Source organism: Microplitis demolitor, chromosome 8 (assembly GCF_026212275.2).
Source record: "Microplitis demolitor isolate Queensland-Clemson2020A chromosome 8, iyMicDemo2.1a, whole genome shotgun sequence".
In the NCBI taxonomy this organism is placed as follows: Eukaryota; Metazoa; Arthropoda; class Insecta; order Hymenoptera; family Braconidae; genus Microplitis; species Microplitis demolitor.
Window position 1 is genome coordinate 16809871 of NC_068552.1, and position 24983 is coordinate 16834853.

Here is a 24983-nt window from a genome sequence, read left to right on the forward strand (position 1 = left end):
CGCGGTATTCGCAATGCGATTTTTAAATTGGCTCTTATAACTTTAAATACACCAGAGAACTCCGGGGGGCATCATGAATCCCTGGAATCAAATCAAAACCGTTTTAAAAGTTTCTTTTCTTTCAACATTCCCGTATTTCTTCCTCTATATTTTTTAATTTTTTTCATCTTATTCCGTATCTGTTACTTATTTTTGTCTCTATCTTATCATTGTTTTCCATCGTTGGAATTAAGCTTAATCTCGCTTAAGTCCGTCAACAACAAGCTCTTTATACAAAAGTATCAAATATTATTTAAATAAAATTAATTCTTTATTAAAAATATGAATCTTCTTATAAAAATCTCAAAGCTTACATCATCTCCCTTTAATTTCATTCACTTTTCATTTCGACTCTACTTAGAAGTAATCATTTCCTGAGCGAATAATTTAATGTTCACTCTCATTGCAGCAGAAGCTAAAAAAATTTTAAGAGACTAATGTATGTAAAAAAAAAAAAAAAAAAAAAACGATATAAACCAAAAGAAGTAGGATTATTTTCCGCAGTATTTCATCAGCTAAATCCCAACCCGGATTCCAGGAACTATCGTATCGATTTCGAGCACAGGGTGCAGAAAAGACGAGGGTGGTGCCGTGGGTGGCGATGGTGAGGGGGAGGGGTACGAGGGCGAGGACCTTCGAGTCGACCAGGGCGCTTTTCCTGCGATGCAATCTTTGAAAGGAGAGCCGCGTCATTACGTCTTGCCGGTGGTTCACGGGTCATTGCCCTTAAACCCCAGAGCACCCCGTCTTCGTTCTCTGCTTCTCGATATTTCTTCAATCGCCATCATACATGCTCTTTTACTTTTACCCCCTTTAAGAAATACCGTCCTCGTATACTCAAATATATATACTGTAGACTCGTATTGCTTTTTTTTTTATCATTTTCTCTGGAGTGCTAGGTAATGACACGTGACTGAAAAGTTAGCGGTTGCTTGATTACTTCCTTTTTAGTTTAAATAAAAATAACAAAAAAATTGGAAAGCCATAAAAAGTGGCAGCTACCTCTAACAATATTGTAAAAGATTTGTTTTGAAAAATCTCAAAGTAAATATAATACACTATCGTTGCTGACATTGTTTACAAGAGACTTGATGGCATCTGCCCGTAGGATCATAAAAGTCGGCCCGCACGAGGGCTCGTATATAAAAGCCGGTTTACCGAGACACGATGGCTTGGGTTAACTCGATCGTTCCGCGCTTTGCGCTCCCGGTATCTCGGATACCCGATAACTTCACCTACGCACACACATGATCCATAAAAAGTAACTAAAAAATTAAAAGTCAACTGGGAATTTAAAAAAGGAGGAAGAAGATATGTTTGGTATCGTGATACTCCTCGTTTTCAGCGTAATTCAATGAGAAGCCATTGGACGATGGTAGCGCCACCGCGATTTATACTTGGTCAGACAGCCTATTCTTTTGGTTTTAACCATGGCCACGCGCGCAAGCTTTTATTTTCGATAATGAAGCCGAGGCATATCCACAACGTCTCCAGTTTCTGGGTGGTAGAATAGCTGCACTAACAAGGTCCACTTGGGTGGTAGGATCTCGCTTCGAGTATCCATTGCACTCGAGTAATATTACCATCGTCAGAAGTTACTGCTGCAGAAAATGAGTGTCGAGACTTGATGGTGGTAAAAATCATTATTATTGAACTTGTTTTTACATTCGTTATTTTTTTTTTAAATTTAATTTTTGTTATGATTGCTTGAAGAAGAAGTAGAAGATGAGGAAGAAGAAGAAGAAGAAGAAGAATAAGAATGAATACATTTTAAGTGGAAGAAATACATCTTGAGTAGTGATGTCAGGAGTGTGTTGGTTGTATGAGAATGGGTTTATTACCAGGCCTAGGTTCCCAATTAAGCGGCAGCAGCTGTGAAAATTAATGGAGCACGGCTTTTAAGATGTAATTGGGCACATTAATAACTCAGGGGAGGTGAAAATGGGGTATACGATGGAAGCCAGTAGCAGTAGCACTAGTGCAGACATTCTAAGGAAGTAGTAGTGGGGTTAGGAGAGTAAGGGAGTGTGAAAGCATGGAATAACGGTTCAATGAGAAGGGGTAGTTATAGTTGTTGTAGTGAGTGCAGTGTATACACTATATTTTACACTACTACCCTCTATTCTACACCACATTGCCTGGAGAAAACTAGGAGAGTAGGAAGATTGAACCGGCGTGTAGGTTCACGGCTCTAGAATCCCTGATGCCAGCACCTCCGCCGCCTCGCTGAGGACGATGCTGATAGCGACGATGTAATAATACCAAATGACGCGTCATTTTGTTCAGCCTGAAGGGTGAGCCCGAGTGAATAAGAAAAAGTGAACGAGGGTAAGGATGAGAGCAAGTAAAAGAGAAGAAGAGCACGCCCCCTTCAGACGCTCGTAAACATTTCGTAAATTTGCTCCACAGGTGTGCCATCGCGACTACTAAGCCGTCCACGCCTCGGCGAACTCGTCTATTTACTCTGAGGTTATAACAACCCCTTCCAAAACTACCCTGTCGAGTATTATATACTCAGTTCAAGTTGTTTACAAATAACACTTACGAATTAAGTTTACTTACAGTAGAAAAAAAAACTTTCAAGTATCAACTAAAAGCCGTTTTTACCCGTACTTTTTTGTAATGCTACCTACCTAACATTATGCAATAAATAATTCATTCAATTAACATTTTTTAAAAGACTTCCTTTAATAACGTCGAAACGCACGCTCAACATTCACTGGAATTGAAAAAGTAGTTTTAAAAAATTACAATAAAATCACCGTAGCATAAACTGCGTATACAATTTAGCAATAGCGCGTTCTGACAAATGGCAATTTTACTTGACCCTCGGCGCTGGAATGATGAAAGACCTTCGTGCCCTTGCTGCCGGTTTCCGGTGAGCTCTCCACCGATAATCTCGATCGCTTCACCACCTGCGGCCTCTCTTAGCATACAATTCCATCCTGGATACCTACCCAGCGCTCATCTTCACCTAACAATCTCAATCCATCTAATTTTCTCTCTCTTACACTGAGGTCTTCTCTATTTCCTTCGAGCCTGATAAAAACCGTGATACATCGAAGCTTGAGCAGATAAATTCGCGTCAGTTAATGGTAATTCCATGCAGCTACTCGGGGTAATTAGAATCACACAAGACATATGTATGTCTGTGTGTGTGTGTGTTAACGTATAGAGCTCATAGCTTCCAAGAGGAATAACCTAGAGGTGAAACTACGCGACCAATTTACCAATTGGTAATCCCTCTGTACGTTAGTTGGTCTCTGATTGAGGCCATCGTGATACACTTTTGCAGCCGTTAGCTCGTAAAAGTTTAAGGGTGCTAGAAGCAGTAGTGAAGGTCGGAGTAGCACAGACCAGAGAGGGTGAGAAAGCAGGAGAAGAAGAGAAGAGGCTTGATGAGAAATACGCGGGGTAAAGTGTAGAATCGAAACTCTCTGGTAGTACCGCCCATAAAGCCACCGAGGCCCATCCATCCGTCCATTCCCTCGCGGGCTCTATTAGCAAAGTGTGATGGAGTTTTGCGAGCCCGATTACACTCGAATGGGTATTACCCCTCCTCTCTAGATAAAAGAGAAGGGTACGCAACCCTTTTCCCGTTACACTCTGATGACGTCTGTTTTTGTTTGTGTTTGTTACTCATCTACACTACATGCCACACATCTCTTAATATCTGTATGTACTAATGTTCCTGTCCCTTATGTACTAATCTCGTTCGTTATATAATGTCCGATGCTCGAAGAACGATGCTTTAACGTTACGACAGCTCGAAAATTACTTTACAGCTGAAGAAATTACGCGAGAATGAAATAATGGAAAAAGTCCAACGCTAACGTTTTTTTAATTGTCCATCAAGGTGTTATATCTGCAGGCGCTGCTTTATTTCTTTCTTCAATTATTATTTTTTTCATTGTTGAAATATTACGATGGATAATTTTGACCCTTCCGTGACAAATTGTCCCAGATGATTTAGAAATTAACTACAAAATAAAACATCATTTCACACATATATATATATATATATATACAATACATACGAATCAAAATAAGCCAAGGGAATGTATGAAACAGAAATGGTTTAATATAAGTTAAGTTGTTGGCTGTATATAAGAGTCCACATGTCATTTAGTAGCAGTGTGTTGTGCATGGAAACGAGCCTTAAGTAGCCAATAAACGCCGTTAGCAGATGACTCCGGGAGTCCCAGCTCATTGCCCAATTTCGTCAGATTTCGGGAAATTGTTGTTACGGACAAAACTACGTCTGGACGCGCGGTTGGAATCAACAAACAAAAGCCGAGGGATCGACGGCTTACATCTAGTCCAATCTTCCGTTCTCTATCCCGATTCTCGCTTCTGGTCTGGTGTAGTTGTGCGTCAGTGTGTGACTTGCCTTTTGCTCTCCACGGAATCACCCACCTGATATTGTTATACCCTATAGTTAGTATGCGTGTATGTATGTATGTATATATGCTACAGGAATATCAGCATCCCCGGTGTTCTGCCGCCTGCCCAACCCCGTGGCCTCGTCCCCCATTAACTCCCTACGTGCTGTGGTGGCTAAATGTGCCCCTTTATGCCGAGATAATGAAAATTACAAATAGCCTCGCAGTAGTCGAGTACTCTGACGGTGTGGGCGAACGTGTGTGCGTGCATGGACGTGAGTCCTGGATTTTCGGAGTTTCAAATTTTACTAGTCATCCTCTTTTCCTTTCCGCCTGGGAAACATAACAATTGACTGCAGTAATTTATTTTATTATACGATATAATTTGTTGTGTAACAAAATTAATTACGTTTTTTGTTGTCACGAAAAAAAAAATAAATAAGTATTTTATTGATGATTTAATTGCTTTAAAAATAAGCGAAAATGCAGGGAATGTTCATTAGAAGATTTAAATCATAAAATTTACCGCGTGATAAATTGCTCCTGAGAACTCTTCCGCGCTCTTCCGGGAGATTCACATCCACAGAGGCATTGAAGATGCGAATGAGGGAGGGAAGATATAACTGATGCACGACTAATCATCTTTTCTCCCTCGTCTCCCTTGTTGTTGTTCTTTCTCCATCCACTTGGTTGAAAACTCTCGGTGCTACTGCTGCAACAATGCGTTCAGATCCCTCGCCGTAGTGCTGCGGCATCAGGCGACTGCCGGCAGCTGAAACCCGCGGGAGCTGGAGGCAACACACGCGCTTGAGTCGCTCTCGCGAAATTAGTTTTCCAGATAATCATCGCCACGGCATTGTGTTACCTTATAGTAGTTTCTAGGGACTCTCATATACACAACATTGTTGGTAGGTTCGTTCGCTCATTCGTTGTGCTGTAGTTGTTCGTGTTCTTGTTCTTGTTGTTTCTGCCCGAATGTATATGAGTATAACGTGCACGTGTCATACCCACCACCAACCTAGCGTGTTACATACGACCGTACAAAATATATATGTACATATATATGTATATATAAATGTGTATTAATTTCACGTTCATGTGCTCAGGTGCGTTATCAGCCGATTTACGAGTCCATTTAATATTTCAAAATACAAATATTAAGATCATGTATGATATTTTATATTTATATATATATATATATATATATATATATATATATATATATATATATATTGTTAATTTAAAATATCAAAAAATAATAAAAATAATGACACATAAAAAAATTGACAGCTTAGATGAATACAAAAATAAAGCTAACAAAAAAAACAAGACAAAAATAAAAAACAAAAATAGTCCGGTTGTAGAGACATTCGGCGACGTCCCCGGCTTTCATCCGGCCCGCCACCCCCGGGACTCAGTGGGCCGTCGGTGATTAATGTTGCCGAACAAATTGTCTAGAAAAACATGTCTCTCCCTTTGCGTCCCTCATGCTCACGCGTACTGCACCCTTTATCTCGTCGGGTCGCGCACCCTTATTTTCCCGGGAGCGTTCCTTCTCTCTCTTGCCCTTATTCACTTACTCACTCGCTCGCTAGCCCGCTCATACCAAACACTGAGCCCCCATTGCATTCATGGGACCCAACACACATTCGCACTAAAAATCCCTTGTACACGCATCCGCATACATACATTACGGGGATGATATCCAAGTAATCCGATTTACTTCGACTTCGCTATCAACGTTTTGGATTCACCCACTCGGGCAATTATTCCGTGGGTTGCTGCCGCTTTGTGATCTCTGCCAATGTACGATTAGACCCCCTTGATTATAAATTAAATCACTATTTATTGGTTTCCAATCACTCAAAAAATTCCCTCAATGTCTACTTAAAAAAAAAATATATATATATATATATATATATATATATATATATATATATATATACATTATAAAAAATAATACTAAATTTTAATTCTCGTTATTATTTTTCGTCTGTCGTTCTCACAGTCCTCTTGTCCTCAACATTTTTCATATTCCACGCATTTTGTCCAGCTCGAGAGCTTCCACGACGATACGTAGAGAATAAAAAGCGCGAATATAGTAGACAAGTAGGAGCAGGAGTAGAAGGACGAAGAGGAGTACAAAAAGAACAAAAAATAAAAATCTGGTAGCGATTTTGCAGCATTATTTACATCGTGGTTGCTATGGCATGCCGTGCACACTCTTTTGGCCCTTTTTTTTCTCTTACGTTTTTTTGTTACCACCACACATTCATACAAATATATATACATATATTCAAACGTACCCTTATTTTCTCGCATATTGCAGAAATACCTATATCTATATTTTAAAAACTCACAAGCAAACAGGTACCTCTATATCTGCATGCCCGACTGAGTTGTCGCATAAAGCTGAGATTTTATTACGAGCCGATTCAAATTCCGTACACCACGAGCCAGTACACATACGCAGATGTATATAGATATATAGATGTACAGATTTAAAAGGTACGGTAAGGTAGAAGAGGTAAAAGACTATTCCAAGGCAGAAAGTGGTTCTACAAATATAAAAGATCTCCTGGACCCTCCGCTCACCTCTCTGGCATTCTCCTTTTCCACCATCTCTCATTCTCCCTCTCAAGTTTAACCCATAAACCACGGCATATTCTATTTCACGTGAATAAAAATTCGGATTTTTTTATCGCGCTCCGCACGCCAAAAAATCACAAGAAGCACAAGAAATAATAAAAAATATAAAGTTGTAGGAAATAAGAAACGTAAGAAATGTTTAAAAGATGTATATACATATATATATGTATATATGTATATATATTTATATACGAATGTAAATGTATATGTGAATGTGAATAGTGGGCTGTCCAAGGATAAGAAATGTGTAGGGAGAGATTTGTTGAAGATCTCGTGAAGATGGTAAACGCGACGCTTTAGGGCCATCCAGCGTCTGAGCGGTCAATCTAAACGACCGTTATCTAAACCAGAAGAGGTACTTCCCGGTGAATCTAAATAACGCAGTTAGTCCTTTTTACTGGCACTAGACTTCCGGCAGGACGACCGCTGGAGGTTACTTTTCTTTAATCCCGTCGGGGAATGACAACTGAATGATTTCCAGAGCTGACGTAATAAAAATATCCAACAAGCAGGACCAGCCTATTTTGATACTCGGCTACTCTTGGAATTATCAGTTGAACGACAGTGACGTTGAAACCGTTTAAACTTTTGTTTTTACTGTAACCAAGTTATTTATTAAGTGATACAGCGATGTATCATGAGGCGTTAATACTCTTGGAGAGTGTATATAAAGTGGTAGAAGAAGTAGTATATACCCTCGACACTTTATAACAGCGTCAGCAGTTGGTACATATAATACTGTAGGTTGCGATGGAGTTTAAGAGACTCCGGTACAAGCTGACGCCAGATGAGAAGTGTAAAGAGACGGGAGTTGCGAGGGGTTGCTGCAGGTATGAGGGAGCAACGACTACGACTACGACTACGACCGGGACGAGATGAGTCTGACCCCGAGGGCAGTCGAGGAGGAAGTAGTAGCCGGTGACAATCGACTACTGCTGCTGCTACTGCGACAGCTGTGGACTCAATAACTTGCTTGGGACTTGAGTAAAGAGAAGGAGAGAGAGAGCCAGGGGGAAATGAAGTGAGCAAGGAAACCAAAGAGCGAGTTGGAGTAGGATTGGTCTATTACGTCACGGTGGACTAGCGAAATTAGTTGCCTAATAGTAGCGCAGCCTGCACGACACGTTTTCTCATCTCAATGTCTGTTTATCTCACTTTCGCGCTTATGCATGCTTTAGTGAGATGTCTCTTTGGTCTTCGGCGACAACGGTATCTAGCAACAACCCTTCACATACACCCGCCGTTGTCCCTTTGGCCTTTTGGCCGGGGGTTCCGCGTTGCCGCGCGCGTCCACCAATCATAATTTTCCCGGGGCCCATTCATCACGCGGCATGTGCCGGTTCTACTCGCGCTGGTTATGCACGTGTTGCCCTGCCCTTAATTATTACTAAGCGTTAAACGACATGTGACTTGATGTCCATTGATATTCGATACCTTTTTTTCAGCTCCCATTATTCTGATTATTTATTCACAACTTCAAATTCAATTCACTTTAAAAATATTTACTCGCGTAAATTAAATTTACAGCAGAAATTTGTTTCGAAAACAAATAAAAAGTTGAATTAAAAATGAAAAAGCTTTGAAATGAAACTAAAAATGTGTGCGAGTGTAAAGTTATTTTTTTTTTTTTGTTTTTTATTTTGGCTGGTCTATTTTAAATGGAGTCCATCAGCTTTTTCCATTTATTGTGTTCTCTTTCTCTGTTGGTTCATGAGGACAGCTATCGTACTCGAGCACACAAATTTAGTGTCTACCCCATGCAAAACAATTATATAAATTGCAGACCGGAATTTTAGAAAAAGTCCAAAAAAAAAAAAGTAGAATAAATAAATAAATGAAAAATATTTATTTAAAACAGAATACATGCCTATAGATTAAATGCATGAACCATCGGTGGTTGTCAGTTGATACCACATCCAATACCATCACGAGCACGTGCTGATCTTTTTTTACAAATTCAAATAAATCCGTTTGCGCCGTCTAGATTATTTCCTTAAATTCCTTTTAGCGAATAAACACAAACAAGGCATCAACGTCAGTACAGAAAGTAATTTAATATAAATACAATAACACGTACATTTATCTCAGACGTTAATCCGAAATAGTCTTGTACCTCAATGCAAATGCAACTCGAATTTATTATAATTATTGCGGTTGTTATTATTCTGTGGATGAGTTTATTATCGTCCAGACAGTAATGATGTTATGATGAGAGAGTGACAAGGATAAATATAGTATGAGGAAGAGAGAAAGAGAAATAGATAGAGAGCGAAGCAGATGGAAATATATAGAGCTTAGCTAGGTATAGCTGGTGTACAAATATCGACTGCTGTTAACTAATGGAAGCTCCCTGATAATTACGAGCAGCCTCGCACAGCCCAGCAGAGAGAGAGTAGACTAAATGTTCTCTACCGAGCGACAGTAATCATCGTTATGCCGACGCACACCCGTTCCCCATTTACGAAAAGTTATTTACTATACTGTTGTTCGACGGACGTGTAGCCGTGCGCAATTTTCGTTGTAATCAAAACAAAGATTAATACTCCGAGCAAGTCAAGTTTATTGGGATAGATACGCCGGTAATATCGACGCTGATAATGCTCCTTGTTAAGTAGTTACGGGCGTTATAGGTAAGACATTAACTTACGGTTTAGTTGATAGTTATTTTTATTTTAAAATGTTATTTTTGAATATACACAATTAAAAGAGTATTGATGATGGCGGGTTAGTAAACGATCCGTGCGATAATTGAATTTCGTTGAGTGTTTTCATTTTTTTTTTTTTTTTTTTTTTTTTTTTGGTGGAACATGATAAAAATGACACTGCGATTTCTTTATATTCGCTGGCTTACTTGAAGCGGCATTACCGTTACATTGTATATGTTATACTCTCTTTGCGAGAATAAGCTTGTATTAATACGAAAGTGCATTAAAAGGATGATGAAAAGTGTCAGATCATCGTGTTGGAGTTGACACAAAAAGAAGTGGCATGTCATGGCGAATTGATTAATGCCGATGCCATTAGATCCGCCGATTAAGGCTAGGGACTGAGTAAAAATTATGCTTTGTGTAGAAGAATAAGTTATATTTTTCTTCTTTTCTTTTCTTTTCTTTTATTACACTTTTTTTTGTGCAATAACAAATTAAGATAAAAATAAAAGAAAGTGCAAAAATAAAGCTAAAACTTTAGATATTAAATTTTATCACTTGGTTAAGTTTTTCAGCAAGCGAGATATTTTTCGCTGGCCCATTGAGAACTGGACTCGGTTGGTTCTGTTTTCTTATTTGAAATGGACTCGAGGAAAAATTGAAGAGAGACGGACGTGGAATTGGAAAAACGAGGGCGGGAAAGGTTACCAGTGGTAGAGAGCTGAGCGTAGATGAAGGGGTAAAGGGATTTGTGTATATATGTGTGTACATATATACCGAGAGCAGCCATTGTTCAGGCGATATTTTAGCTATGGGGTAGCTTGTGCTGGCGGGGTGGGAAGGGGCGGGAGTCAGCTGGCTGTGACATGCCGCCTACACCGCCAAAGGGGCGACTGGCAACGCTTAGAAGTACCCGAGGCTGGAAAGGGACCTCACGTTATACGTTTGCCTACTGGGATATTATATACATACAATGTATATATATATGTAGAATATATATATACTTACTCTTTCATCTAATGATATCTAGGGCCTTGACTTTGAACCAAGGACCTCGATTAGCAACCTTATCATTTTCTTCGATCCCTTGGTTCCGGAGTTAGCAACAGGAAAACCAATTTCATCATTTTATCAACTTAAGGGTAACCCAGTATCGATGAATTTAATCAAAACTTTTTTACCGAAGGCTCTGGTAAGAAAATAATTTTTCAGCAATAAAAATTTATTCGAAACGTGCTACAGTACATTTGGCAAGTCCATTGACACTAATCTGCTCAAGTTTCTTCCCACTCTGTTAGACAAGATCTTCAACTTACTACACCCAGCTTTTATATACAAATATAAGTACATCTATAGTATAAATGTAGAAGCAAACCAGAAACCTTGTATTAGTCGTACGCTCTCAGCATCGGCGTGCGGTGGTAGCCCGTACGCGAAAGAGACTTTAATAATTATTATTCATAAGACTCTCTCGGGAGTCGGCCAGGCGTGAGACTAAGCAAGAAAGATGTGCCGCAAAACAAGGGTCTTGGTTCTCGCGTTGCGTACTCTCACACCCCCGTTAAGTAACTCCTATTCCTACTGGCGCTTCTTCACCACCAAGTCTCGCATCGCAAGCACTCGAGAAATATACAGTAACAGTAGCACTGGGAGAAGAACAAGAAGAAGAAGATTTAGAGGGTGAGGATGAGATACTCGAGTCAGTCGAGTAGAAACCCAATCACTTCCGGCGTCTGCGCCCATTAGGGCGCCGCGACGCTGACGTCGGCTGACATATACTTCCCATCCTACTTTCTATACTTCCTCTTCTACCTCAACTTCGTACTAGTCAGCTCTTGTATCCTTTTCTATCGATTCTTCCTATTTTTCCTATTTTTTTTATTTTACTCTATGCTATCTTTCCTTCAAACTCAACCATGTCCATCTTATATTTTTTCTTCCCAGCGTGTTCTTCATCTGCTGTATCCATAGTGTCTCACCCTCTACTCTAGACACGCTGGAACCAGACGACGACTAGCTAGTCCCCTTGCGGTCTCACACCGCAAAACAGACCACGATTCTATTGTTCGATAAGCGCTCGTCCGTGAGCGTTTCTCCTTCATCGGAGTTAATGATGCGCCACCATCGACATTGTCCGTACGAGTGTTTTCTCTTCCTTCCCTCCCTTTATTACTTTACATTATTTTTTTCTTAAAGAGCAAACCGAAAAATTCCATTTGTGAAAAATTTCATTCAACGAAATTAGGCCGACGATAATTAACGATCCTTATTATGTATTTTTATGATTACAGGTTCATTAACGCGAGACGCAGAATTGTCCAGCCGATGATTGACCAGAGTAATCGAGCTGGTAAGTTCAATCTGATATTATAAAACACAATTCCTACACTTACAATACTTTCGATATTAAACCGTTTCATTTGATATGTAATCAGCGTAAAGATGATTTGATCGTGTAAATCACGACAATTACCATTAATTTAAAATTCCAATAAAAGTCATCATCAGTAACATGTGATGCATAATTAGCCTGTCATTTATAAATATTTAAAAACTTCAAACTTCACGTCTCATTATCTTCACGTGTAAAATTATTTTCATTTAAAACTGAAATAAAATAATTACTGTCGTACATTGTACGTCGAATTAACATCGCCCATTACACAGTGATATTTATGGGAAAGTGATATAATAATTGAAAAATAATTTTAATTGACTATTACGTATAAATGACAAACCAATTAAACAAGACATTTATTCGTCCTTTTAAACGTTTCTATTTATCGCGCTAATCTTTACTACCAGCAGACCAAGATTTATTTTATTATAATAAAAATATCTTTATGATTGAATTATTTAAACTTGGGATTTTACGGTTTTAACTCTTTTAATAGCTCTCACTTATTCAATTAATTAATTTGCACGTGGTAATTAATAATCATCTGGCTACAAAATACTCAGACGAAATTTTTTAAACATTAATTTTTGTCGACTTTAATAATTCAATGAGCATGAAAATAGATAAAAATTGGTTTGTTATTATTATTATTTGTCTAACATTTGAATCGATCATTTAAATTAAAAACGAAGCAAGAAAGTAAAATTAACTTTTTTTTTCAGTCACCTATGATTATAGCTACGGTTACTAAAGCTATAAATGTCGAGAAGATTCGGAATAAAAAATTTTTTAATGATTTTATTAAAATAATAATTAAATCATAGAGAAAAGATCAATAATTTGGTAAATTTGAAAATTAAATAAGAAAAGTAAAGACCTTATGTCTCAATGTATTTGAAATTATTGTCAATAATATCTAAATAAAAAAATAAGAAACAATTTAAAGAATTTCTATCTTGTAGATTATATTTTTTTGATAACTATTCGAAAAATAAGATAAGTTAATAATTATAATTATAATTATATGATAAAGTTGATAATTATAGTTGATTGGTAGTTATTATAATTAGGTAAACGACAATTACAGACGGTTAATGATTTTATTTGTATGTATAAAAGAGTCTTTTGTCCCTGCTTAAGAAGTCCGTGGCGTTTTACGACTAAGGAATCACTTGGTTTGCAGTAAAAGGCGAGAATAACAGCAAGGGTGGATACGATTGCTAACAGGGTGTCTGATGATGTTGGTACGGGTGAACGGGGTAAGCGGGGAAGTGGATAACGTTCTGGATAACGGTCGGATAATTGGTAGCGGTGATCAGACTTAGTTTTACGATCTGCCAACATGCCGTCTTCTTTCACTATTTTTTTTCTCTTTGTACTTCAGTACCCTCCTATGAACTTCCCTTTCTCTCTCTCTCTTTTACTATTTGTCTTTTTTGGGTGCTCTTTATTGAGAAAACCCGCAAGCTCTTAAGGAAACAACTGAGTACGTGGGTTCGAGGGTTGTCTAACCCAATGGCCGAAACAAGAGGTGATTCGCGTACACTTTTACGACTGGACTACTCATAAACACTCACCAAGTTACGGCTTGTTTGCTACCAAATAACAAAGCTCTTCAAGACACCTTTTTACTTCTTACGCGTTATTTACTTTTTTTCTAACTTTATTAGTCTTAAAATTCCATTTTATTTCAGACATTAAAAATTTTCATTAGTATTAAAAAAATATTTTGATGTTGAAATAAAATTCGATGCGTTCAATTGTAGTTTTTTTTTTTATGACGTGTATGGACTATCAATTTACCGAGTAAATGTATGTATATGTGGGTATTATAGCGAGTGGACACGAGAGAAAAGGGCACGACGGATAATGTGCAGCAATGTTGTGTCTGCCGATGGTTCAGTGTCAACTGGGTAAAGTGGAAATTCGTGTCCATTCGATTATCATCCCGAAGTCAATCCTGATCAAGATCACACCCTCTAATTCACTCTGTCTTTATTTACCTTTGTTTCAAATTTTTTATTACAAAATCTAGCATTTTATTTTCAACATCAAAATCAACTATAAAATAAAATCTAATAAAAAAAAAAAAAAAAAAAAATTCTAACAACAAACTATTAAATATCACCCGATAAACTGTACCCTCTGGTCAATTTTATTTTCTCGAATACAAGATAAACATTTATCAAAAAATTTATTTATTTTTTCTAAGCAAATTAAAGCCGATATAAATTTTTATTTCATCATAAATGTCTCGTTAATTTATTTAACGATCACCACAACAGATTGTGTGATAAAACTAAAGAAAGAAAAAAATAAATAAAAAATATCTAAGATATGTAAGGAATTATTTTATCTCACGAGTAATTTAAAACAGTGATTGACGACAATTAACTGTTGACAAATCATACTGCGTAACTACATTCTCGGGACATTAAACATTTCTTGTTTAACACTATTGTCTCATATTTCTGTGTATATGAATCCTCCACTCGTGTTTCCTCGCTATCTCGAGATTACATTAGTGCATAATGTGTTTAAAGCCGACATCTACTGTACCCCTAGCAGCAACAACGACGTCAATGACAACGACACCAAGAACAACAGCGACGCAACAATGATAATAACAATAATATACGCGTATGAGTACAGAGGATCGCATTGGGCTAATGATGCCCGACCCGTGTGCGTCATCAATCATACTTTCATTACACGAATTGCCTACAACTCAAGTGTATACTCTACGCCCACTGCTATATTTATACACTCTGTTACTTCAATTGTCTTATTACGTCTGTGTAAAATACTTAATCAAATAATACAAACAACAATTAAAATTACAATATGTAATTCAAAGGTGACAATCAATGATTCATCTTGCAATATTTAAATTATATATTTATTCATAATTATTTCCATTTAAATTATTATTATTATTACACTGTAAAAAATTAGCGGAGTGAATGCAGATTGAAATATAATCCAGATCACTCCGAAATGACTCCGCTGAAAAAATTCTCTATTTACTCTGCATGAAGATTGATTTTTTTTTAAACAGAGTTCCGAGTGACGGAGTGAATTTGAATTCAAATAAAATCTGTAATCACTCCCATTATTTTACAGTGTATTATTATCAATGCAATACGGGCAAGTGAAATATTATTTGATAGAGTATTTTAAAAGAGTAGCATTAAATTAAATTAATATTGTAAACTAATACTAATAAAAAGCCAATCTTTTTTTGAGTTCCCCTTCAATATAACGCGCACAAGTATAACCAACTATAAAACTAAAACTATAAACTATAAAACGGATAGTGTACCATTTTATGCGGCTAAATTTACTGCTGTCTTTTTAGCCGTCGATCCCTCAGATCTTTTACAGTCGAAATCGTGGCGTTTTATCGTGTACTGGAATAAAAACAAAATCGTTTTAAATTCCACGTGGTACTTTCAATATAATTACTTTTCACATTACATTAACATATAACAATTATTCAAATGGATTTGTAGAGTAAAGCCGGGTACTTTTTTTTATTTCGATCAACAGTGAGTATGTTTACGGAATAAAAGTAAAATAATCGTCAAGCCGTTAAACGTTAGTCGATGAAGCCAGACTAATTTTATCGACAACGGAAAAGCTTCACTCACTCTTACTCTTTCTCCCTGGTGAGTGGGTACACAATCTTTTACTCACTCTTGCGCCATTTCCACCAGGATATTCTGTTTCACTAGTGTACTATATACACAGGCACAGACATTCGTGAAGAGCTCAAGAGGGTACACAACTCGGTAGTTGAAATCGCCTCTTGTATTTTCAAAACGACGTAGTAAAAGCGTAACAGCACCCCGAAGTACCGTAAAGCTGTGTGACCGTACGCTGCATTTCGCAATAAAATGATAGTACGATAACCTGGTTGCCTACATTTATTAATAATAACATTTATTATAAAAATTATTCTCTTCAATTATCTTCACTTTAAGCGTATTTGTGTCTGTTAACATCCGTACATAAAATATTAAATGATAATCCATAAGATAATTAAACTCGAGGGATTTTAATTGCAATAGTATTTCGGAAAGCCAAGAGAAAAGAGGCTGTAAATAACCGCGGCCATGTAATCTTAATAAACATCGCGTATATCTCATCAGCAGGTCTTTGTGAAGAAACCGAGTTTTATTGCACGCCGTGTGAGGCATCTCATTTGGCTTTCTCTTGCGAACAACGCCAGCAGTCGCTCCCTCCATTTGTTACAACATAACGGAACGTCATAATTGTTGAGGTTTTGCTTATTACCCCCAGCATTCCACAGTAGCCAGAGGTCACACTGGGATCACTGGCTGTAGATCATCCCGGGTGCGGCTGCGTTTGAGACGAGGCTCAGAGCTTTGTAACCCTTTCTGTAACTTCATTTTGCTCATCACACAAATACCAGTGAAAATATGTAAAAAATAAATAAATAAATGAATGAAACGGTTGGTAATAAAAGTAGACTCTGGAAGTCGACTCTGATTGTCTCAGCCATCAGCTAGTATCGCATCTGATTGTCTGAATCATAAATTTCTATCTTGATCTGATGACCTAAAAAAACAATAAGATCGAAGCAAATAGCACTTATGTGCGCATAAACATAAAAATACTAGATCAAATCCAATCATCTTAAGAAGAAAGACCATTTAGCTTTTTTTTATACTCGTCTGCTGTTTTTTGTTGATCGAATATTCCAACTGGACGTTAGATTCCGTTATAGAGCACCCCGACAATTTCAGTCGCGGACCATTCGTCACGCACTCGCTGAGAGCCTTTGGCTCGATAACGCGATCCCTTTTGGATGCCCGTTAGATACATACGTCGATAGGGTGTATTCAAGCCAGAATCAAGCTAGTAGTCCAGTGTAGCTCCGAGGAAAGTCCGGCAATCCGGCTATCTCTGACCAAGAGTACGGGCCACTACTCTATCTTGACTCTTACTCCCTTTTCTCAGCTGATACTTTTCTTCCTTTCTAGATGATCCCTCTGCTATCTTGCTTATTCCCATTCTCCCTTACTCTTTCTCTCTTTCTTTTCCTTTTTTTTTCTCTCTCTCTCTCTTTCTCTCTCTTTTTCTCTATACTTTCCCCCTATTCGGGAACGGTGGCCATCAATCAAGCTTGTCAATTTGTAATGGCGATTCTCTATGTCCATCTTGGATGGGCCCTGGCACCCTCGTCGCTCTCAACTACCACTACTCTCTATCCCTCAAGACTGTCTTCTTTCTCTGCAAGTCCGCGTATACTTCACATTCTCGACTTATTTTTTTTCCTCTTCCTTATACTCGGGGATCTTTCTCAGCAATATAACGGGCTTGAACCACGCTGATGGGATATCACCGTAAAGCTACCGACCACGCTGTACGCCACCCTACATAGACATGTACACAGACAAAGTTTAACGGTCCCGATGTCTTGGAGTTAAATAAAATAGATGTCCCGGGGTCAGAAATTGGGAGAAATTGCGCCAGAGAGCAATGTTCCTGCTGTGACTGCCACTCTGGTCGTTTAGAGAAGACCAAACAGTCTTCTATCAAGTAACTATACCAGTACCAGTAGCAGTAGAGGTAGAAAAAAAAAAAAAAAAAAGATAAAATGAAAAGAGTCATTCCCTTTTACCAATCTCCAGAGACTCTTTTCAAATAGCGTCCAACATTCTAGATATAAAATTTTCACCACGCCAACAAAATAATGCATAGCCAAAAAATCGTCGGATGATTTATCGGGGCAACTTTCGATATAAAACGGATAAAAGGGTATCGCCAGAAAAAAAAACTAAAGAAAGAAAAGTTTCAAGACTTTTTTAACGTTATAGTTCTTTGTTATTTTCCCAACCCCTGGTCAGGGGACTGGCAGATTCGACGCCCGGAATATTGTGTCCGATACTCACGTCACGTAGCAGTGATGTAGAGTTACTTAGAGTGCCGATCCCGGGCGCATTACAACGCACGGTTTGAAAGGTGCTGCCACTTGGATCCTTGTACGGCATAGATCATACGTTAATTGAAATGGGCCACCCCCCAAGTCCGTCCTCGAATACAAACGACCGACTTATAGAAATATTATTATCATTATATTTGGCAGAACAGAGAGATCCAGTGAGATCACGTGGGGTATTAAAGGTGAGGGGATATTACTCGATCAGTAAAAGAGTATAGACCAGAATGAAATCGGTAGTTTCGACCTGGGCTTACCCAGGAAATTGCGTCTCGTCCCCATTACCGTTCCACATATAAATACATATATACATAACCAAACGGAGCTTCTTCACGTGTTTATATCCCGGAAGAGGGACGAAAAATATTATGTCTCTTGGATCTGTATACTTTACTCCACAAACATGGACTTATCGCCTCCATTGACGTGGGAATAGTCTCCGGGCTGTTGTCGCAAGACAGTATCGATTTTCCAGGCCATCTCCTGTCCAATAATACGCCCAGCCTATACCTATATCCATGTACCTATACACATTACATTACCTATAGATGTAAACGAGCAGCAGAGTATCATCGGAGAAGAGCTCATGCTCTCTCACTCGTTAGAAGACTATATAAATAAATTGGTGTGGGCTGGGTCGCCTTGCCCGCGGAAATGGAGTCTCGCTTCACGATCGCCATGAAACGATAAGCTCACAGCAGTCTACACTGTATACTCAACACACACATACACACAAATACCACTCATTTCACGAGCGTAGACTGGACACTGGCAAGGTCCGCTCTACGACGTTGTACGCCCTAGCTCCTTTAACTTGGAATCATCTCCGGCAGCGACGAGATTTTTCATCCCGGCGATCGCGTCCGGTGTATCAACCTCGGGCTCTTAGAATCCCACAATAAGAGGGTGGACCTATCTTATCGTGCCTGGTAATGGCCCTCTCTATCTCATCTTCTGACCAGTAACCCCACATCTTCCTACATTGCTCCCGACATCCTCATCTTACGCCTTTATCTTGAGCCTCATTTTACTCCATCGACTTATACAAACTTTTTGCCAAGTACTAAACCAAACTACTAAGTATAAAGTATGCAGTATAAAAAATTTCAAAGTTAAGAAGAAAAAAAAAGCCGCGGTATAAATAACGGATCGAGGTAATTCGTTTGGATAAATTTTATTTAACAATAATGGTGAGGATGACAGGAGAATGTCCATCATCCATCAGAGGAATCCATAATCATCTCGAGACTCGAGTACTTTTATCTTTACTTGGTACACATCTGACACGAGCGATTTGCCGTAGGCGATCGGTTGGAATCGCGAATGACGAGGATGAGGATGAGGATCACGACAATAACCTTTTCTCTGTCTCTGGTTGTTTGTGATACAGAGCAAAAATTCATTGCTCGAGGCGCCCCCCTTAATTATCATAATTTATAGCCGATCAGTTAATTAAAATATCTAAATACTATACGCGCGAGCCTTATAAGCCCGAAGATTCTTTTACTTTTATCATTCACTCCGCCCAAGTGCCTTTTATAAATGTGTGTGTATAGATATAAAAATATATATGTATGCCTCCTCATACCTTATAAATATTAAGTGGTTTATGGACTGCTCTCATCCGTCTTTCTCTCTCTCTCTCTCTCTTAATCATTAATTATTTATCGCGTCAACGTTAAGAGTTGACTCGGCAGTGGCTCATTCTCAGTCTGGCTTCATTCGTCCACTCGGACTGATGGATTTTCGTCAATCTTCTCGCGTCCTCTTGCCGATCCTTCGCTCCTTGATTCTTTATTTCTTTCTCCGTTCGTCGGATGATTGGTACTGAATACTGTCTACTAGGTACTCACTGCACACATCACAATATCCTATATAATGTACTCAGTGATGTATTTATGTGACGGTTGATTAAAAGAGCTATAAAAAATGCATATTATATACAAAATGGAGGCTGAAGAACTGGGTTAAAATATTCATCAGCTGAAATGCTATTGACAAAGCGGTTTGGGAATAAAATTAATGTCGAATTTATTTAATAAGAGCTACACATCCATAAATGTAGTAACTTTTTATTATGTGTCTGCTGAGGGTACATTTATTTTACGTGAAAACAAATTATTTTTCACATTCCTACGACCCTCAATAATTGTTCATTATTTTTTTTTCACTCTAATAATAAATTTAATTATTTTTACTCACGACTTTTGACGTAACCTAAAAATTTAACGGGTCGCCCGCAAAACATTTCCTGGTATAATTTATTATAAAACGCTTTTTTATTGAGGAAAATAAAATTTAAAAAGTACTTTTAAAAAAAGTTTTTTAAAAGCAGTAAAAATTACTTATACATACTTAAACTTAAACTTTTTGAAAGTCAGTGAAGTGGTCAGCATTGATTCCGGATACTATTCAACTCTATATTACGATCGATGTCTCGAAATATATACATAGATAGAGGAGTGTGCCGATTGTAGAGCAAAAATAGTAGTGGAATATAAGAACGAAACGTTAGCTCTATTGGGAAGTTGGGAAGGGCAAGTTGCTTGCTGGAGACAGCGGAAGAAAAATAGCGGAAGTCATCGACCTCCAAGGGGCGATATATCACGGGGGTTGTAAGAGAAGGAGCTAGATAGAATAACGCAGAGCGGGCTATGTGCGAGCGGACAAGTGGAAGTTAAAATAAAAAAGTTTATAAAAAAAGTAGCAAGACGCGAGAAAAGTGTTTATAAAGAGAAAGAAAGTATAAGAGACATCAGTGAATTTAGGACAGTATACCAAGTGCTTTATCATACGCGTAAGATGCTTTACGGAAAAATAACTCGGGTATCGTAATTTGGTGGCTCTGACTGCTGATGTAGTAGGTTTATCTCCAGTAGAACACCAAGGACTTAGCGGAGCTTTTAGCGAGCTTGCTTCTCTGCTCGTCTACCCTCCTCGGGGAGCTCAAGTATACGTATACACCTGATTGATTAAATTCACGCGATTACACTGCTGGGCGTTAAATCACCCAGTGGAATCACACACACTGATACTACTGTATAACTGGTGGTTCTGGTTCTACTCGTGGGTAGAAATGAGTCCTCGTGGGGCCGCCTGAGAAACGAGACTAAGAACTGAAGATCTGAAGAAATAAATCTTGTATAAATGAAGCTTGCGACAGGAAAATGCTTAGAAGAATAGCCACGAAAAGACTGGACTAGATGATAATCTGGGGGACAGGGTCTGTATAACGTACCAGAATCTGTGGTACAAATGTAGATGTAGGTAGAGACGTTGATAGAGATAGAGACGTAGTCATTGAGACAATCAGGCTGAATAAAGCTACAGGATAGAGAATGAATTATGAGATCCGGTGTATCCGGTATTGCGTCGCGGATGACCAATAGTTTCATCGAGGGATTGTTGAAGCTTCCGGAGCACATTTCCGTTTTCCGCAACGGCGAATCGTCGTCTTGGTAAGCTGACGTTGTCATCCTCGTCCTGATCGTTGCCATGGATATAGTTATCCTCTGTCGCGTTGAAGTCGTAGGGAAGTGAAACTCGAGCGAATATTCTCAGCAGGAGAAGTCGGAGGATGAGAGGACTACACGACTTCCGTCAGCCATCACGCTCACTCTCTTGGTATTACTATGCCTCGAAATTGCCTAGCGTAAATGATACTGTTTGATATTACCCCTAGACCCTTGGTTATATTATTATATATAACATCCAGTATCTATAGATCTATTTCATACGTAATTTAGCTTCTAGATATTTAGATAATTGCCATTATTTGATTTATTTACATATTTTTAAGATTAATATTATTTAATGTTTTTTTTTTTTTTTTTTTTTTTTTTTATTAAAATTGCTAAAGCTTTTACTTGAAAGATGTCTAAGTTGATGTTTACTGTTTGAATTATGATTACTATTTAATCGACACTATACTTGGTGGGTGCATAATCTCAGATGAAAATCTTACTCAAGGCGTTTTATCATAAGACACCTACTGCTTGATACCGACATTGAGATCCAGTGTTCTTATCATGACTATGTTATCCCCATGCTAATTAAACCGTCAATTAAGCCAAGTCGCCGGCGGCAAAATTCTGCGTACAATAACTCGACAACAGTGTGGTGAGTTTGCTTAAAGTCTGCGATATTATAAGTTCGCAAACTCTCTTATTCTATGAGAACTGATGGCTGTTAGACTGTTGGTATCTATCAACTCACAAAACCTGAATAAGATCAGAGTCTAGTTACTCTGCTGCGGGAAAACTTCGCTAGGAAGCTATTCACGCGGTTAAGATGAGACGAGGTAAGATGAAGTGAGCTGAGGAGAGATTGGGATAGGTATAAAGAGAAAAGGAAGTTAAGAGAGCAACTGGTTCAAGTTTAGAAACTAGGGAGAACGCAGTCGGTATGTCGCCAAGTAACTTTGAGAGTGCATGCAGTGGCTTTGAATCTTTAGCTGATCCTACTGCATGCATATAACCTTCCTTGATTTGAGTTAGCTGCACTTACTTTATACTCTACAGATTGCACCGGCTGGTGCCTTAGCTACGCTTCTTCGTGGCCTTCCTCGTAATGCCAGCCAAGCCACAGCCATAAGTTACTCGTAATGTTGTTCTCATGTTCACTGGTGTTCTCTCAGGATCCGATTTCCTTGCTTTGTACCCTTTGTAATTTAAAAATTTAATTAGCTATTCTAAATTGGCTTATTAAACTTCGAGATAATCATAATGCTTACTCATCAATCTTTGAATTAATTTTAAATATTTAAATATTTTATAACTTCAATTTAAAAGTGAGTTAAAACATAACATTAGAGTTTTTGACGTGAAAAGTAAAATTTTCACTTAAATCTACCGAGAGATCGTTGAATATTATAAAGCAAGGGCAGAGTGAGGATAAGTAGCTTTCATCAAATTTTCACTCCATCAATAATTCACTTGTCTTATTGATTACTCCCAAAAGTTAAAAGATACTTTTAACAAGCTTTCAAAGATTTATTATATCTTGATAATAAATCTTAATTGAAATAAAAGAAAAAATGAAATAAAACTTTTAAGCTAAGTGAAGACAGTAGATTGGTGGGATTCAGATGTGAAGTTGTCACGTGAAAGAGGATTTTAAAATGGTTGGCGTACCTCCACATAGAGTAAATACTGTTGGTCGAGGTTGTTCGCCAGCTGGCAAATGCATAACCGTAACTTGGCTTTTCCCGAAATTAATCTTCTCTTCTCTTTAATTCGGCTTTTCTCTTCTACCACATAATACATATATATGTAGTTCATTCCGAGCACGAAAATCGTTCCTCAGAGTTAAATTCCGACAATGTGCACGTACGTATTATTTTTTTTTAAATACCAGTTTGATAGTGAGCCGTAAAAATTCCTATCATCTTATTCTCACACACCCTAATTCTGGCGTTAAAACATCCCGGCGGTGCTTTTTCGCAGCTTAGCGTTAGGCAATTAACCACCAGCTTGCATTCACCCACTAAATAAATTACCAAGGTATCCAAACCGAAGGTTGTCTAAAAGGCCCAAGGGTAGATTTTGAAGGGTCCAGATAAATTGAGAAAACCAACAGTATAAGCCCTCGGAAAATGTTTTACCGAGTTTATTGCATTACACTGTTTTTCCTATCGTTCTCAACCTCGTCCTATTTGGGGTTTGTCAGCCCGACTTTGCTCATGTCCAATTTACCTTACTGTCCATCCAATTTTTTATCGCTGCCTATCTCTTGGAATATTTTTAAAAAATTTTAAACCCTCGGCTTTTAATTTGATTGAGAATTTTAAAAATAAAAGCATTTATTGCATCAACTTGATGCACTTAAAACTCATCATAAAACTCGAAAAAAATCCCATAATGAAATTCCTTAATTTCCCATACTAGCCATCGCAATCCGGACCCCTGGTGCGCAATATACCGAGGCTTAATCACACTACAAGCAGATCTCTCGTTAGCGGAATAACGCTCACAAGTGGCCATATAATACGCGACTACATTCCACAGCGTGATCTGAAGAGAGTATAGCGGACACTCAAGAAACCCGTGTAATTTTTCTCCGGATACTTTTAGTCTCGTGCAAAAGGAATATACCATCCACCATTAGCTATCTCTTTCTCCGTCTCTCTCTCTCCCGTTCTCTCTGTTATTTTGTTCCTCGCTCTTTTTACTGGACCCTCTATTCTTATAAGATACACTAAAAGAAATAAAAGAAAATAGCAACGAGAAACTATATAGTCTCATGGATTGTTCCTGAAAAACACTCTTAAGGGAGGGAACGCTGGCAATAATTGTGATTTACGGTCGCGGTCCCTGCAGAGTGGGTAAAGCTAAACGTGCACGACTTTTCGTTCTTATTACTTACTTTTTTTCCATTTATACTTTTTTATTTTTCATAAACGCTACTGCACATCGGCTCTATATTTTACTGAAAACTCTGGCCTTTTAATCATCAAAAGGTATTTTTTTAAATAAAACTACACATTCCTTTGTAATTACTATTATCATTATAAGCCAGATAATGCACCCAGAGTATACAAAAAAAAAAAAAAAAGAAATTCCATATATATAAAAGTGTATGTAATAAATTTATTCAGAGTGCGATAGGAAAAAAAGCACGAGTCGATCACAATTGATGGAGTTTAGCATAAGAAAGGCTTGGAGCCGTTGCATAATGGCTATATCTCTTCTCCGGTTGGCCCCTTCCTCCTCGATCTCCATCTCCCTCTCCCTCTCCACCTCCGCCTCTGTCTCCTCCTTCACCTCCACCGCCTTTACCACTAACTTCAATACACTTTATCTCTCTTTCTCCCGCATACTCTCTGTTTGCCCTTGTGCACTACACACAACACTGGGGTCTCTCGGCAGCGTAAGTAGGGTGGGATGCAATCAGTGCCCTTGATT

The 24983-nt window shown here is 38.2% G+C and overlaps 1 protein-coding gene across 5 annotated transcripts in view; it reads left to right on the forward strand.

The window, feature by feature from the left end:
* Positions 1-24983, forward strand: part of LOC103578861 (homeobox protein homothorax) — a 262266-nt gene that overhangs the window by 231503 nt on the left and 5780 nt on the right. For all 5 annotated transcript variants that reach the window (XM_053741611.1, XM_053741613.1, XM_053741612.1 and 2 more), the window contains one exon: positions 12010-12068. In XM_053741611.1, coding sequence (XP_053597586.1) covers positions 12010-12068 — 59 coding nt within the window. The remainder of the gene's footprint in view (positions 1-12009; positions 12069-24983) is intronic.